General features: G+C 35.0%; 1 protein-coding gene across 1 annotated transcript in view; it reads left to right on the forward strand.

The window, feature by feature from the left end:
* The first annotated feature begins 5,308 nt into the window (after positions 1-5,308).
* LOC120195465 overlaps positions 5,309-19,083 on the forward strand; it is a 32,925-nt gene continuing 19,150 nt past the window's right edge. Inside the window, exons 1-6 of the mRNA XM_039197484.1 lie at positions 5,309-5,913; positions 9,888-9,982; positions 10,080-10,125; positions 10,361-10,443; positions 10,524-10,588; positions 11,507-11,568. Of these exons, the coding sequence (XP_039053415.1) occupies positions 5,449-5,913; positions 9,888-9,982; positions 10,080-10,125; positions 10,361-10,443; positions 10,524-10,588; positions 11,507-11,568 (816 nt within the window). The 5' untranslated portion in view covers positions 5,309-5,448. The remainder of the gene's footprint in view (positions 5,914-9,887; positions 9,983-10,079; positions 10,126-10,360; positions 10,444-10,523; positions 10,589-11,506; positions 11,569-19,083) is intronic.

Raw genomic sequence — 19,083 nt, forward strand, 5'->3', positions numbered from 1 at the left:
GTTTACTGAGAAGACATTGGATTCATTCTGAGGGTGCAATTTCTTCATCCTTGCATCAGAAATTGAAATTTGTTATTGATGGTCAGTTGATTAGTTAAGGAGCCGAGCAAGACATCATAGTTTCTGTAAAAACTGATGTTTCCTACATTGATACAAATGAAGATGCTTTTGAATGTTCTTTCTGAGAACTAGAATTTATTAACTCAACTTTCATTATTGAGGGAAGTAAAATGACACACCTGATATTATCTAACTTCACGAAGATGTCGATACGAGAAACTCTAGGTAGAAGAGCCAGAACTGGAAAAGTTTTGGAAACCATTTGTAAGGAACTTTGCGTCCGAAGATTGTCATACAGAAGAAAGATCATTCTGGACTTAGATTTAAGTCTAATTTCTAGCAAGGAAGGAAATAACTAAGGAAGAAAATTGAAGAAATGAAAATTAGGTTGAGAGGGTATGATATTCCTTGGGAGCTTATGTCTTTTCCACACCTGAAGAATACTTTCAAATTTAGAGGTGTGTATGATGTGGAGCAACAATTAAAAAATGCACTTTGCTAGAGGAACAAATTAAAGGTTAGGATATGCTCGATAAAATTGTGGAAGGTTTGTTCATCAATATGATTGTTGGAGGTAGCAAGCCATGGAAGTTTTTTGATGGAATTCGCCTCTGTCTTCCTGGCGAAAGCTCAACAGACTACAAAGGATCTCCCTATAGTTTTTAAAATTGACTAAGAGTAATACTCAGAACCAACCTTTATCCTTTTGCCCGCTAGCATTAAGGGATTTTTTGTAAGGGCAACTATGTTAACTCTACTTGTTTTTAAATAAATATGTTTTTTATTTCTCAAATGGCAATCAACCTTTATATTTTATTCTTCATTATTTATTATTCATTCTTTACATTCTTTATTCTTCATTCTTTACATCTATTTTATAAATTTGGTCTCTTCTATCCAAGTATATTTTGATCCAAACTTCCTTTGCAGGTGTCATAATGTTAATAACATGAATGTTCCCGAATTCAATCATGAGATAAATTTCAAGTGGCCCATGTTCCTGAAAGAAGTGAATGAGTGCAAAGATGAGGCAAAATATGATGTTTCTGACGAATTGTTAAGGTTGGTGGAAAAGATAGATAAACAAATCTTGCCTCATAAAGAAGAAATTAAGATTGTAAATATGGGAACTAAGGAAGAAAGAAGAGAAGTGAAGATTTGCACTACTTAGTCAGCAAAACTAAGACGTGAATTAATATATTTGTTCCAAGAGTTAAAGGATATCTTCGCTTGGTCTTATTAGGAAATTCCAGGGTTGAGTACATACATAGTAGTGCAAAAACTTCTAATTAGGCATGAATGCAAGACAACAAAAGCTTAGATGAATGATGCCATAAATGTTGTTAAAGATCAAGGAGGAAATAACAAAGCAAATTGATGCAGGATTCCTTCATAAGGCTAAGTATCCTGAATGGGTAGCCAATATAATTCTTGTTCCAAAGAAAGATGAAATTTTTTGCATGTGTATAAATTAAAGAGATCTTAACAGAGCTAGCCCTAAATATAATTTCCCCTTGTCGCACATAGCCACATTAATGGACAACACTGCAGGACATTCACAGTTTTTTTCATGGATGGTTTTTCAGGGTACAAAATAGATAAAAATGAACCCTAATGAAACCTTTAGAAAGCAAGATGAAAGTTAAAAAGATGAAACCTTTCTACAAGCTTCTTCTTTGCTTTAACAGACTTCTCAATAACTTGATCCTCTAAATTAAGAAATAAAGTACAAACTATAAGGAAAAATTACCACCACCAACAACCTCATTTCAACCATTTGAATGAAACTTGGATACTAACTGACTAACCCAAATTCATTTTGATTTTAGTTTCAAGGCAGTAGCTATGCATACTGATGAGAGCCACCGGTACAGTTTTGTACATTCATCACTGCAAATCCAAAGTTCAGAACCAAAAATCAAAATCAACAATGAATCCATAAAAAAATCAAAAAGAATGCAAATACCATAAAGGAAATCGAAGCAAAAGCCTAAATTGAGGATAAATGATATCACCATTTGGCGCGGACAAGAGAGGTGGTAGGAGCATCGTTTGAAGCCACGTCGACTCTCTTCCTAGGCTTTGGTGGATTGGATTTATATCCGCCTGCCATCTTCTTCAGTTCTGCATCGTAACAGTGAAAAGAGGGGGTTTCTTCTTTTAAGAGGAAACAAATCGTTGATGCTATGTGTTGTTTGGGGATAGGGAAAGAATTAATTGGAGAGAAAGAATTAATGTTAGTGGAAGGAAATGGAAATGTTGGTTTAGTTATTTGGGCCACCGCCTTTTTTTCATTTCCATAATATTTTGGTTTTAAATGTTTGGGTGTTGCCAACATTTAAAATAATATAATTTAATCTTAAATTATATTATTTTAAATGTTATTATTTATAATTTATCTTATATATATATAGATATACACACACATATATACAAGTATAACATATATATACATATAAGTTTAACATATGCATACATATTTATAATTTTAAATAGGAGGGATTTTTGTGTTATCATACATATATCATACATATATAACATATACGATATAATATATATATATATATATATATTATATTTTATAATTTATATACTTATACTGTATAGTTTATATTATATATATAGTTTATATATATGTATATATACTATATAGTTTATATATTATATAATTTATATAGTTTAAATATTTTATATATATATATATATTATGTATTTATATGTATACTTTATATATAATAAATTATTATATATATGTTATAAGTATAATGTATACTTATATATTATATAAGTATATATTTATATTGTATGCATAAGTATAATGTACATTATAATATATATACATGCATCATATTATCATAACATTCACTATACATATTATATTATTATATAATATATATACTAATATAGTATAATTGTTTCAATTTTTCTTTAACTTTTGAAATGAATGCAATTTAGTCTATTTTAGAATTTTTTTTCCCATTTTACAATTATTTTGACTTGATCCCTCTATGTTGTTTAATTTTTTTAAATTTAAATTTGTAATTCATATTTATTCAATTTAGTCCTTAAAATTATATTTATACCTGAAATTAGCTCATACTTATTAATTATTTATATTTTTGTAATTTATTTCAAACCCTATAAATCACATAATAAACTTCACAAATTTTATAAATTATATTATAATCTCCAAACCCTATAAACTTTTGTTCACTTACTTTTTAAATGGATACAATTTAGTCCAATTTTATATTAATTTTAACTCCACATTTTAAAATTATTTCGATTTGATCCCTCATCAATGCGTGTTGTTTATTATTTAAATTTTTTGTATGTAATTTCATGTTTGTTGAATTTAGTCCTTAAAATTATATTTTTATCAAATTGATCCATAATATTTTTTGTAATTTACTCTAAATCATATACAATTACAAATTGCAATTCAACATTCATGAAAGGTGAAAAATAATTACTCTAAAATAAAAAATGACACAACCTGAAGTCAATCCGTATCTGGTAAGATCTGACCTGAATTTTTTATGTCAATGATGTGATGCGATATAAACGAGATCCGACTGAAGTCTATCCGATCTTGAATTAACCCGACATTTAACTACTTTGGACTTGAACCGTTTTGACCTGAAATGACATCGATCCAAACTAAAATTAACTTGACCTAAACCCAAATTGGATCTGATGTCAAATCAACCTGAAAATGACCATATCTGATTTGACCTAGACCCGACCTGATCCGAGTCGAACCATCAAATTAACTTGACACGACTTGTATCTGATTTGACTTGACCTGACAGAGTCCAACTAAAACCTGAACGATTACCTGATTTCACATCCCTAGTAATCGACTAGGCACCAATTTCTGGGCATTGTGGGGTGCTAGTCATTCTCTACACGTAACTGGCTCTCTAACCTGATTTCTGATTTTTTACATACCCAAGTTTGATATTTTTGTTAAAATAAAAATTTTATTAAAATTACCCAATTTTTGGTATTCCAATCCTTGAAGTGATTAATGACGACTTTCAACTTTTCATTTCAAAATATTTTCAAAAACCTCATTGTCATAACTAGTCGGTTTTTCCTTGAAAAACCGGTTACGACATGAGATGATCAATAAAATATACATATGAAACATAGAAATTAAAACTATAAATATTTAATATTCAAACTTTATAAACATCATATAAGTAACATAAATATTTTAAAATTCATCGTTACGTAAACAAACATTAGAAATTGGTGTAAAAATGGTTTTTTTGGGGTTAGTACGTTAGTTCACCGTGTTGCACCAACCGTATCCCAAACATAAATTCAGTTGAGGTTATTAATGTTAAAATTGAATTATTTAATATTAAACAATTATAAATATTTTCATTATTTTAGTTTAATTTTGATACTTATATTATAAATAAGCATTTTGGTCAAAAGTATTTAAAGTTATTTTTTGGGTCAAAATATGTACCTTAAGTATTTTTTTGGTCAAAATAAATACTCAAGGTATTCATTTTTTCATATAAATTCTAAAAGGAGACATTGATATTAATTAAAGAATACTTTACGTACTTATATGAAAAAATTGAATACTTTAGATACCTATTTTGACCAAAAATATTTTAGGTACTTATTTTGACCAAAAAGATAAGTTTGAATATTTATTTTGATCAAAGATATTTTAGGTGCTTAAATGAAAAATGTGATATACTTTAGATATTTATTTGTGATATAAACCTTACTTAAAGATTTATTCTAATTTTGATTTGAGTATATTTTGATTGTTCATATATTAATCATAATGATTAATTTTAGTTGTAGTTATATAAATAAATTGATTGTAGTTATAATTTTATTTATATATTTTATTTATGAATTATGATAATGATTATAGTAAATATATTGATTATAATTCCATTGGTAACTTAAAATTTTATCTAATGTCAACAAATTTCATAATTCATATGAGCATGGTCATTCCACAATTATGATTATGATTTTGAGAAAAAATAAGTTGAGTAACCAAAACGAAACCAAAGTGATAGTTAAGTGACTAAATATGCAGTTTGCCCTAAACTGTATTTATGATTAATTGAACCGGAAATGGATCCGGTTTTATAGAACACGATGTGAACCGCTCAATTACAACCGGTCCAAATTAAACCTCCAAAATATCTGCTTACGAAACTGCAGAAGGCGAGGTCTAAATTTATACATTGCCGTTGCATTGGCCTTCTTACAAACACAATACACTCACTGCTTTCTCTTCTCCGGTTCTCCCTTCAGCCCTCGCTGTAAATTTACAGTCAGAGTTGTAGCATCTTTAAAAAAAATCCAACAACAAACACAAAGCCAGATAACCATAGCCTTACCAAATAAATGACGTTCTCCATTTCCTCTACTTCAACACCCCCTTCCGCTTCCCCTTTTTTCCACTCTAAAAATCCATTCCCTTCATTTCCAATCTGGGTTTCCTGTCGAAACCAAGGCAAAAGCTCCGCATCTGTGCTATTCCCTCTCTGCTTTGCTGCTAAGTCCCAGACGGGTGGACCTGTCAAGAAACGATCGTCCTCGGCAGCTGGGAATAAGAAGAGGAGGAAGGGGAAAAGCGGTAATGATGATGATAATTTGAAGGGGCTTAGTTTGAGGGATGTTGAGATTGTGGAAGATGACGATGATGTTGTTGTTGATGAAGGGTCTTCTTCTTCTTCTTCTTCTACTAGTACGACTAGTAGGCGTTCTTTAGCTTATTATCCTTCACCGCTTCCCAAACCGCCTGCTGGGTTTGTGGTCGATGACACTGGCAGGGTTCTCATGGCCTCAAACAAGAGAATTGCCACCGTTGTAAGCTTTCTTTTCTAAGCTCTCGTTTGTAATTTTGTTTCTCTTAGCTAAGGTTGGCTTCTTGAATTTGTAACTTTTGAAAGTGAGAAGAATAAAACATAAAACTGAAATACTTTTATAGGTAACTTGGATTTCAAAAATATTGTACGTTGTTGATAAAACACATATAAATATAATATTCACGTTTTTCTTTCAAATTCATTAATTTGTTAGATATGCGTATTTTGTTTGAAATATAAAATTTATGAATTTGATTCATGCTTTTAATTTATTCAAATTATAAATTATATTGAATCTCAACTTATTTATATGCAATGTATACATATTTTTCTTACAATTTATGTAGCAAATGAAGTTAAAATCCAAACCTTCAAATTCATGTTCCCAAAAATAACACCATAATTAATTTGGATAATTTTTTCATATTAGTATTGTAATGCAAAACTTTTTTTTATGTAGATGAACTAATTATGTTGTAAATATCTATTTAGTACAACGCTGTATATATTTGACTGTTTTAAGCATTAAGGTACATAAGGTTGCTCTTTTGTACATGTAAATATGAATGATGAATGCATGACATATGGGGCAAATGAATCTTAGATATTTCAACAGGTATATCAATATTGTAGTTAATGTTGTTAAACTCTATTATCATGAAGATACTTCTAGCACTAGGAAATTAAGTAACGGTTCTCTAATTTTGAAATGATAAGCGTTAATCATTACAACAGAATCTACATTGGGTTTTGAAGTTACTTATTGATGACTGACGAGCTTGACCATTTGTGGTTTGTGCTGTAGACAAGTAGAGTCAGACCAGCCTAGTATCATGCTCGAAGCTTATAAGTTGGAAAGAAAGAGATTTAGCTTTGATATGCCATAAAGTGAGAGAAGCTCCTCCTTCTCTCTAAAAATCAGGTGTTATAGATAAGTTTTTTTGTTTTATTCCTTTTCATTTCTCTTGATGGCGAGTAAGGTGAGAGTTCCTGTTAGGCAAAATTGTGTCACAGTAATCATTTTCAACATTCCCGAGAGTTTTCATTACCAAGGTCTTTGGTTATTTTTTGATAAATATGGTGAGGTGGTTGATTCTTTCATCCCTAATAAAAGAAGCAAGGGAGGAAGTAGGTTTGGATTTGTTCGTTTCACCAGACTGGAGGACGCGAGGAAGGTTATCAACTGTGTTGATAGTTCTTGGATTCAAGGTAACAAAGTTAGAGTTTTCATGGCGAGATATCATCCTCGTGATGTTTTCTGGAGGAAGAAGTTCTCTAGTCCATTTCCAGTCAAGGGCAAGAGTGTGGTGAAGGAGGTTAGTCATACGGAGGCTCCCTTTGTTGGTTCTGTTGATGAGAGTAAGCTTTCAACTCTCAAAAACAGCTTGGTAGAATGGTGCAGAATTTTTATTAAGTGGGTAGAGTCGTCTTCGTTGGAAGAGGCAGTCGCATCCCCGTTATCCAAGGTGGGGGAGCTCGTTGGTGTCTCTCCAGTTAAGTTCCCCGAGTTAGAGGTGTGTACTGAAGAAGCTGGTAGAAACGTTAACTCATCTGAGGTGCAGTGTCCCGGGAGGTGTTCTGAGGAAGAAGAAAATGCTTTCTGTTGTATGGGGAGTGGGTATAGAGGTTGCTTCTTGTTGGGTGAGGGCGAGGACGACAGGAACATAGGTGAGGAAATGATGATGGGTTTGAGGAGCGCTGTTGTGAGTCAGGGGACGGTTCATTCGCAAATTGAGGAGGTGGAGGAACACGAGACAGAGATGGTGCACGCGGAGAGAGAAGCAGTGGATGTCTATAAGGATAGGTGTTTGTCTGCACGTGGCTATGAGGGTTCGAAGGATTATTTTTCAGATTTCCCCATGTTGGATGGTCGAGTTGAGTCAAAGGTGGTGGAGGATGTGCTTAAAGAGGGCCTTAAAAATAATAGTGCATTCAATAGATTAAATGGTGAGGCCATGCTGAACCGGGGAACAAAGGAGGTGGAACACAAGATAGTGCTGGTTTTTTAGGGGAGTGAGGCAGAAAATGCCAACAAGAATTATTGTATGACAGCACGTGCTAAGGAGGGAATGAAGGATTTTTTAATTGATTTGCCCATCAAAGGTGGTGCACGATTTTTGAGGGATGATTCATTCTCGCACATTTCCAGGCATAAACACAGAGTTAAGGAGGGGAATTATAATAATTTTACCTCTCTCCATTCTTTTCATGAAAAAAATTCGGCTCCTCAAAGGAAGAATTATCACTGCCGAAGCAAGTTTAAACAGAATAAGGTGCAACGCAAGGATCCTGCAGGCAGATTCCTTTATGATTTGGAATTTCCAGCATTGGGGCAGAATCTAAAGAAGGTAGAGACAGACTCCTTAATGTTAGGGAAAGATTTGGATTTTGAGTTTGGAGGCTCAGTAGTAGTTCTGTTTCCGGATGATTACGGCAGTGGCAGTTTTGGCAGATGAATTACATATGATCTTTGTTTTTGGAGTTGGAAGTTTGGTTGCTCTCCGTCGACAAGATGAGCAATATGTGGCAGTTAGGAGGAGATTTGATGCTTGCTCCTCTGCATCCGTTTTATGTGGAAACTCTTGGCCTTTGTGGTTGATCTTGGTGTATATGGATTGAGTCGTTTGTTTTATTTGGCTTATATTATAGTTGTTTGGTTTTGTGGTGTCTTTCGGGACCAGCTTAGGTTTTAAGTGTGGTCAGTCCTATTTGAGGTTGTTGTTCTAGCTAAGGTGGATTAGGCAGAGTTTTTGCTGTTTTTTAGGTTTCTTTTCGAATGCTTCTGGTGTTCTGTTTATGTTGGGGGTGGATTGCTGGTTGTATCTGGTAATTTCTTATGTTCAATGAAATCCTAAGACACTCTTTTCCTCCTTCCGATGATTAAGGAGTTTGTTTAAAACTCCTTTAATCAAGAAGGAGGTTTTTAACGAGGCCTTCAATTCCTATAAAAAAAAGAAAGAGATTTAGCTTCAATTGAAAATAGTAAGGACTAGCTGAATGAAAGCCAAATAAATATGCTCCAGAATCACATTTTTTGGGCCGATTTTCTTGTTGATTTGACTCAACATAGAAATCAGAATGTGGTATTGTCTGAGTACAACATGTGTCTGTTACTGTAGGCAATGCCCCAACTTGGCCACATAAATGCCCTAACCAGACCATGCTTACAATGGCGGAATTTATGGGGAGAGTAACAGATAGAACCAAGGGAGAGGGAAATACGAAGATTAAATATTTTCACCGCTTAATAATCCATATCCAAAACTACCAAGAGTTAAAATGTCATGAATCACTATAGCTTTTACCCTAAATACAAATAGAATATTGAAATAATCCCTTGGACATTTTGTCCTTCTTCCCTATTTGGAGTTTTTGGAGTTTAAGGAAAAACTTGACCTTGATATTTTAATTCTTTAATAAAATTGACGTTCTTAGATTGTTAATGCCAAAAAGTAAAAGAAAAATGAAGAAACAATTTTGTCAAATAGAGAAAAATAATAGTATTAGGTGTTCCTAGAAGAAATGTGAATGCCAAATTCCAAAAAAGATGTGGGAATAGAATATGGAACTTTGGGAGCAAAATATCCTAAATTCTAGAAATAGGCCCTTAAAAAGCTTAACACGGCAATTAAATAAAGCCTTAAATAAATATAATTATTTGGTAAGCCTCTTTTTGTCCTGTATCAGTTTAACTGCAGCTAGTTGCTGTTGCGTGATAGCAGCCGTGATGTTTTCTTTATCATATGTTTTAAGATGCCAATTGCTTAAAAGATTAGATCCTCTTGTTGCATTCCTATCATGTTCTAATACTCTGCTCTATCTGATTCCAGTCATTTGGCTTAGGCAAGTCACTAATTTTGTTCTGATGCTCTTCATGTTCATTAAGTAAAATACTTCATGACTTGTTCTAAACTCTTCTTCTTTGTTCTTTTAAATATTTTATTGAGTAAAGAAGGCTAAAGAAATTATGGGCAGGTTGATTCTGTCAACAACTCATTAGAGTGTGTCATAAGGAGGGTATTCCAAAGTTCTCGGGGGGAAGAATGTATGCTGCTCTGCCCAGTTGACACGTATGTATTGTTGTTCTTATTGTGGTATCTAATTGATCAAAAACTATTACATCAATATTGCTGTTCTAGATGTTTGATAAGAGATTGGTTTCTGCAGGCCTGTTCAGATATTAAAGAGCACAAACATGGATGGATGGGCCGCTGTATGTTTCCTCTTCCACATTGTCCTTTAGACTTGATTTGTTATTAAACTGTGGAATTTTTTCTGTGAAAGATATAGTTGGGAGTAATTTTCTTAATAACCATTCTCCAGATTATTGAGTATATAGGATTCATTTGTCTTTGTTTATTTGCATCCCACGGCAAGAACAATCAACTCATCTTTCCCTCTTGGCGTTTACAACCTTGCAAACCAATATTCATTCTTCTTTGTTTCAGGTCAGTGATGAAGATGTTGAAGCTATTCTTCCTACAGCAGTATATGCTCTTGCCAAAATACATATGCATCTGGTCCACAGTGGGTATGTTCATAAAATCAGTATAGCTTGTTTTTCCTTGATATATTGATGATATATATTCCAATTTCTTCATGTTGCATCAGATTCTGTTATACAGCTCGTGGAGGATTCTGCTACTCAGAAGATGACATCTTCGATTTCCGCACAGGCATCTTTCCTCATTTAGCTTTGCTATTTTGCTTTTGGCTCTTTACAATTTTATAACATAGGTTGAACTGGACATTCTCCAAAGTTGAAGTCATGCAAACTTCTCTGAACTTTTCTTTTCCCTTAAACTTGGAGGATGAACTTCTCTGAAGTTCTAACGTATGACGAATTGAAGAAATCACGCTATGCATATTTTGTTGCAGTCTGAAGGGAGAAAAGTATGCTTTTAAGTTTTGGAATTGTAGAAAATTTGATCATGACTGAGGCAATAACTTTAGTTGCTGAATCTTACTTCCAAAAGGAGCATTGAATATGAAGCCCCATCTTTCCCTATTTAGCTTTGTATAAGAAAACAAATTTGAATTTGATTCCCCCGTGGGTCCTTGTGGGTAAAGGGAGAGGCAAAGCGTGTTAGAGGTTAGGGTATTTTAGTACTTGTTTGTAATTCTTTCAGAAGGCAAGTGAATGGTAGCAGCATCTTACCACTTAATTTCTGTTTTCCTCTTTTTCCTCTGAATTGTAGAGACTTGGGGGCAGAATCCTATTTTAGTGAAGCTTTCAAATTGTGAAATGTTATCCTTGTTGATTAATTTAAAATCTACCTTAAATTAAGATAACAGAACAACATTTTCCATTCTGGATTTTAAGTGCCACTGTGGAGGGTTGTTTTTCTTATGGTGTTACAATTGAAATATGGTGAAGGGGTTAGGCTTAGGGTGGTCTGTAAAGTTGTGTTCGCTTTTGGATTTCATACTTCAATCCTTATTATGTATAAAGTTGTCATAACAGGATTGAAATATCAAGAAAGCCTTAGGGTCTTTAAAGCCGAATCCATCATTGCTTTTCTATTGTCTTTTAACTACATGTTGTTTTCTGTTGTATGAGATAATATTATTATACCTGATGCTTAATTTTGCAGATGACGGCCAAGACATTGATGGGTTGCCAACTGAAGGCATAGAGATTACATGCTTCCATCTGGTAAGAACTCTCAATTGATCTTGATTCTCTGTCAATCTCCTTATGACACTATCTTATTTGCCTATTCTTAACAGTCTATTTTGTATTGACCATATGGAGTTTGTGATACAAACAATTAGTCTCTATCTTCCCTAGGAAATAGTCTCATTTCCAAAATCCAAGACTTTATGTTTAATCTCTATACTAAAATCTCAATTTAAAATGCTGAGCCGATAGTTGTTTAAGGTTTTCTGGCATAAGCAGATTTTGGTTTAGCTTGTATCTCCATACATTTGTGAGATGGATTATCCAGATGAGATCCACCAACTTGTATTGTTGGATGCAATTATGTTATTTTATTTGATCCTTAATATATTTGTCAGAAAACAGATTCCTAAATTAAAAATATTATGTAGGATTATGTGAATATTCTTTTAGTAGTTACAATCCCTAACTTTAAGGGATTATATATTTCCTTAGAATTAGTTACTTTTTTTTTGATAGGAATAATAGGCCTCATTAAAAACCTCCCTTAGTTACCTCTTGAAAAGAGTAACTATCGGAAGGAGGAAAAGAGTGCCTTAGTTTATTGAATATAGAGATTATTACAAAACAGTACACCAAAGACCTTACAATTAACCGATCCCATCCTTAGCTAATTTATCTGCTTCCCAATTATAACCCCTAGGAATCCAACGAATAATGACCGCCCTCACTCGAACTAAGGACACAATATCTAAGACCAGGGAACTGAAAAAACTAGGAACATAATTCGGTAGCAATATCCAGTCTACTGCAGATTTGCAGTCACATTCTATGACCAGTCTTCCTTTTTTAGCCCAAGCTGATGAAAGGAAAAGGTCTAGGCCTTTTTTAATAGCTTTCAGTTCAGCCAACGGAGGAGGTCCTGGACCAATATTAACAGAGAAAGTCGATAAAATGATACCATTAGAGTCTCTCAAAAGACCTCCAATTCCTCCAGCCAGCTCATCAGACCTAACAGCCCCATCGACATTAAACTTAAAGAAATCTGTCGGGGGAGGATGCCAACAATGAGTCTCACTTCTGTGATTATTCTTAAGAGCAAACCTATCTGCAATTGAGGGGTCCCCTATCAAGCAATCCACTGGAATTTTAATAAGTGGAAACTTAGCTAGAAACCATTTAGTCAACCTAAATCTTATTATGAAAAAGAGAGGTTATATCAAGGCTATAATTCTCAAACACAATTGAATTCCTTGTTTTCCAAATAGACCAAAGAACTACGGCTGGGATGAACTTCCAAATTGGTGAGTCTCTTTAAATCAGACCAAGAACTCAACAAAACTAGTGGATCATTAGGCAAAGCTGTATAGATGTTCCAAATCCTTAGAAATCTGTTCCAAAGATCCCTTGCAACTGAACATGAGAAAAACTGAACATGAGAAAAAAGATGCTGAACTGATTCTTCATTCATTTTACCAAGTGGACAAAGAACGTCTTCCATAGGAACCCCTTATTCTTTAACTCTAATTTGACTGCCAATTTCTTGTGAGTGAATTGCCAGAGGAAGGTTTCTACTCTAGGAGGAGCCAAACCTGTCCATACTAACCTCTTCCAAGAAAAACCCTCATCTTGACTATTTGATAAGGCCAACCTGCAAGATTTCACTGAGAACATACCATCCCCCTTCCCAGACCAAGAAAGAAAATCCTCCAGTGAATCAGATTGATTAAAACAATTTATTGTTGCCAAAAGTTCGACCCATTGTTCCAATTCCCAATCACATAAGCTCATTCTAGTTTGAACATCCCACACCCACGCATTTGCATCAAAACCACCAAAATCTGCCACCTGACCCCTTTTGTTGTTAGATAAAGCAAAAATCCTTGGAAATTGCGTCTTCAAGGGTAAGTCATTTACCCAAACATCATTCCAAAACGAAATAGACTTACCATCCCCCAATTGAGCCCTAGTATGAGACCTCAAACAAGCTCCAATGTCATCATCTTTCAAATAATTGTTCACAATACCTTTCCAAATCTAAGAGTCTTGATTCGAAACAACGTTAGAAATTGACAAGGATAAGGTACTAGCATGAGTTTTGCTACATATCATCCTTTTTCCAAAGTGATTCCTTCTCATTTGCAAATTTCCACACCCATTTACCCAATAAAGCCCTATTTGCGATATTCATATTCAAAACTCCCAAACCACCAGCCTCCAAAGGATTGCAAACTGTCTGCCAGTTAACCCAATGCATACGATTTTTGTTTGATCTTCCCCCCCCCCAAAGAAAGTTAGCCATCAAAGAATTAACTTTCTGCCTGACTTTGAGCGGCATTTTAAACATGGATAAGAAGAAAATCGGTAACGAAGACAATACCGATTTAATAAGCACCAGTCTGCCCGCCATTGACAATAAATTAGTCTTCCAACCAACTAGCTTATTGTTAAAATTCTGTATAACTGGTTCCCAAAGTATTTCAGAATTTTTCTTTGCACCTATAGGTAAGCCAAGATATTCCATGGGGAAACAGCCCACTGAGCAACCAATTACATTCGCCCATTCATATAAGGTAGCATCTTCAACATTTATACCAAACATAATACTCTTCGAAAGGTTTAAGTGCAGCCCTGTCATCAAACTAAAGATCCTTAGCACTCTTTTGATTTTCTGGATATTAGACAGAGAGTCATGACAGAATAGAATAAGATTATCAGCGAACTGAAGGTGAGTTAAGTGGAAAGGATTAACTGATCTACCGATGTCAAACCCATGAAAAAGTCCCAAATAAGCAGCTTTAGTCAACATTTAATAAAGGAGTTCGCCAATTAAATTAAATAATAGAGGGGAAAGACTGCAGCCTTGTCTTAACCCTTTCATTATTGGAAACTCTTCTGTAGGAGACCCATTAACAAGAACTGAAATTGATGCCGAAGAAAGATAATATTCTATCCAAGAAATCCATTTCTCCCCAAAACCCATAGCTTTCAATAATTTAAGAAGAGTCGGCCATTCCACCGTATCATAAGCCCTTCGAAAATCCACTTTGAAGACTATCCCTCTCCTCCCTTGCTTCCTCCAATAATCAATACCTTCATTAGCTATGAATGCACAGTCTAGCAGTTGTCTACCCAGAATAAAAGCGAACTGGTTAGGACTTACGAGGTCATTTATGCAAGAAACCAACCTTTTGGATAGAACTTTAGAAATAATCTTATATAGACTGCCCACAAGGCTTATTGGCCTGTAGTCTTCTAAACTTTATGGATTAAGTTTCTTAGGTATAAGGGAGATGAATGCATGATTAACTCTGTGATCCCATTTTCTGCCATTATAAAAGTCACAGACGAATTTCATGATCTGCTCCTTTAACAAAGGCCAATACTTCTTGAAAAATCCCATAGTAAAGCCATCAGGTCTAGGGGCTTTATCACTAGCTGATGAAGAAATTGTTGCTCAGACTTCCTGTTCTGAAAACCTCTCCTCAAGACTATCTCTTTGTTCCACAGATAGCATTGCAAAAATCAGATCAAATTCCCCCACTTCCAGCGTAGTAATCGTATTATATGCTCTTTTGAAATAATCCAAGACATGAGACTTAATCTGAGCTATATCTGTCAATTCCACACCCTCCACCTTCAAGTAGTTAATAGCATTAGTTCTGTTTCTGTTCAAGGCACTTTGGAAAAACCTCGTGTTCCTGTCACCCTCTTTTACCCACCTCACTCGAGACTTCTGGCACCAAATGCTCTCCTCTATTCTTTGCAGTCTCCATAACTCGCTTCTGAGTAACATTAACTGGTCCCTATCTTGCTGAGAAAAGGCAGCACCTTGTGACTTCAATTCCAAATCATTAATTTTGGAATCAATATTTGAGATAGCCTCTGAGATCCCCATATGATTATTGTTGGACCAATTTCTTATCTTCTTTTTAGTACCTTTTAGTTTGTTGAAAATTCCCCTACCTCCTTTTCTTCTTTTCCAGATCAGCTAATGAATTCTCAACCAAAATGTCAAACCTTCTTCCTTTAATAGATAATTAAAAAATCTAAAAGGTTTGGGGCCCCAGTTTTGCCTATCTTCTTCCAACACAATAGGATTATGATCAGAGAGAGATTTGGGTAAAATTCTTTGTATCAACTTAGGGAACCCCTATAGAAAATTGCTACAGACCAGAAACGGTCCAATCTCACCCATGTAGATTGCTCTCTATTGTTGCACCAAGTGAACAAACCCCCTGTTAAAGGGAGATCGATGAGGTTTGTTTGCTGAACAAAGGATCTTAGCAAATCTAAGGCATGCCAATTCTGCGTAAATCCAAATTTTTCTGATGGATTAAGATAAGCATTCAGTATCAGATCACCCCCTAAGCAAACTAGGAGGTTTACGTTTGAAACAAAACTCAACCACTCCCGAAAGAACTCCTTTTCTTCCTCAATAGATGGGCCATACACGTTAATTAAAACACATTCAAACATATTCCACTTGAACTTCCATGAGATTGCAATAAATCTACTGTTCTTTTGTTCCCTTGTAACTTGAAAAAAAGATTCATTCCATAAACAAATCAATCCTCCTGCTGACCCATCAGCCGGATAAAAACTCTCACCTTGAAGCAACTTACCTCCTAATCTTCTACTTAGCCCATTAGATCTTCGATTCAGTTTCGTCTCCTGTAGGAATAAGAAAACCGATTTGTTCCTATTTACAAGTCGAGCTACTGCTCTTTTTTTTTCTTTTCTCCCTAAACCCCTTATGTTTCAAGAAATAATTTTAAGATTTGACATTATAATAAATCTTAAAATCCCTCAGAAGGAAGACCCCTTCAACTCCATCTTCAAAATTTCTTCTTCCAAAACATGTTGCCCCCCTATAAAAGAAATTCCCAACATATCACAAACCTCCCTGGTGGCCGCGGCTTCAATTCTAGCACTATCTGCAGGTTGAGGATACTCTGAATTAACAGTGTCCTGATCCAGAACATCCCTGACCAAACCCCTTTCCACCCTTGTATACACTCTTTCGTGAAAACTAACAGAGAATTCACTCTCCGAGCAATCACTTCCAGACCTACTTGAAGCAATCCTTAATTTCCTATGATTCTCAATGCCTCTTGGGCGAGAAAGAAACTGGACCGAGTTTTTAAAACAGATCCCCATATTTCCCACTGATTTGCCTTTATCCACCATAGGTAACAATGAACTGATCCCGCCTTGGTTCACAACTGAATCCCTTTGTACATCATTTTTAACCCCCAACTGCTGGTTTCCTTTACTTAATTTGTTGGAAACATGATTCCTGTCCCCACTACTCTATCCAACATACAGCCTCTGAATCAGATCATCTTTCTGTCCATTAACAATCTCCTCATTCATCTGAGTATCTCCGGTGATGGCCAAAACTGCATTCTTTGCCGAATACTTGCAAAGACTTCTTCTCTTCCCTCTTCTCTCCATTCCTACTCGCTTTCTGATTCTCCATTAATTCCAATCCCACAACCGTATCCTTGTATGATCTACCATCATAAAACCTGCTCATCTGCTTCCTCTTCCCTCCATCGTCAAATACCGATCTTTTCTCACCATCATTAAATCGAGTTTTTGCACTTCTTCCATTTTGCTCCTCCGTTCCAGCACCCCTAAGCCCCACCACTCTATTATGTTCCGAACTCCTCTGGTTACTCTTCCTCTGATACTTTGCAATCGATACCGAAATCTTCCTCCCGTCAATTAAAACATTGTTCATCCTGTCCTTAGCATAAAGCAGATATTCTCTGCTTGCAAAATACACAAAAGCAAACGTACAATACTTATAATTTGGTCTCTTATTCACTAACGGAATGAACACCGTAATCACTTTGCTCTGACGACTAAAACGATCCCATAACGCACTTCTAGTCACATTCCTACTAAGGTTGTCCACAAAAGCAACCCAAGAAACTCCTCCAGGCACATATCTATCCTTGTCTGAAGAAGCACTTCCAAACGACTTCTCACTCTCTCTCTCTCTAACTTTCTCACTCGTACTAAAAGATATCTATTAACTTTTTTTCTCTTATTGTTGTTGATTAAGCAAATTTTTAGTTACTTTCTTAGTTTAAGAGTTTCCTAAGTTAAGATTATAATCTGTGTATAAAATATGTAACAAATCCTACAAAATAAATATAAGTTTTACAGCGAATTACTCGACTTTTAACATGGTATCAAAGTTGTTCTAAGCTTATTTTTGGGTCCTGTAAATCTCGGTTTAATAACTTTTTCTTTTCCCTAAACCCTTCCCTTAAGTGTGTATTGTTAGCAACAAAAAACATGGTTGAGGTGGTCGATACCAACAGTTCTTAAACTGTTCAGGGAGGCACAATGAGTGAAGAAAGTTATTCTAACCTGGTGGCTGATTTGCAAAATATACAAACTGCCTATAGGTTGAATGAAAAAAACTACCTTAAAAAGTCTTAGCTAGTTTGTACATTCCTAAAGGGTAGAGGTAAGTTAAGCCATCTTCTTGGAGTTGGACCTAAAGAGGGAGATCCTAGGTTTGATTCTTGGGATGAACAGGATTCAATGGTGCCAGAGATCAGTGATACTTGCATGTTTCTCAATATTGCCCAACATATATGGGAGGCTGTAAAACAAACTTACTCAAAGGTTAAAGATGCTGCCCAAATTTATGGAATCAAGAGCAAGATTTCATCCACCAAGTAGGGAAGCAGATTAATCACCGAGTACTCTTATCTATTGCAAAATCTTTAGCAAGAAATGGATCACTACCAGTGTATCCAAATGAGGTGTAGTGAAGATGCAATAGCCCTAAAGAGGTTTGTTGAAAAAGATAGAATTTACGATTTTCTTGCTGGACTAAATATTGAATTCGATGCAGCGAGAGTCTAGATTCTTGGAAAGGAAGAAATGCCCTCACTAAATGAATCCATTGCAATCATTCGTGCTGAGGAAGGAAGAATATGAGTAATGATTAAAAGCAGTCAAGTGGAGAGTTCAACCTCAGTCACTAAAGCTATAATCAAGAGGAAAAATGGTTTGGAATGGCATATCACTAAAGAAAATAAACAAGAAGGTGCAAAAACAGTGAATAGGGACTCTCAATGGTGCACCTATTTTAAGAAACCTCGTCACAAAAGACAAGTGCTGGAGACTTCATGGAAAGCCACAAACAAGTAGAATTTTTTTTTGAAAAAGAAGGATCATCAAGGGGACAAGGGAGAGCTTATACAACCAAACACTTGGTTGAGGACTGTCAAGACTCATGAACAACCTTTTGAGTTCAACAAAGAAGAAATAGAGAGACTGAAGAACTTGCTAGGGTCACTAGAAAACACATACTCTACAGGCACATGTAGTCTGGTTTTCTCATGTATATCCTCTTCTCAGGCCTCAAATACCCAAAGCTCCTGGGTAATAGACTCGGGTGCTATAGACCATATGCCCAATTCTTCACTTATGCACTCTATACTAGCAACAAAAAAATAATAGTTGTAGATTATACTATGATAATACTTGCTGGCCAAGGAGATTTTGTTATAAGCAAAAACTTTA

The sequence above is a fragment of the Hibiscus syriacus genome, unplaced genomic scaffold (genome assembly GCF_006381635.1).
Source record: "Hibiscus syriacus cultivar Baekdansim isolate YM2019G1 unplaced genomic scaffold, ASM638163v2 tig00117016_pilon, whole genome shotgun sequence".
Taxonomy (NCBI): domain Eukaryota; kingdom Viridiplantae; phylum Streptophyta; class Magnoliopsida; order Malvales; family Malvaceae; genus Hibiscus; species Hibiscus syriacus.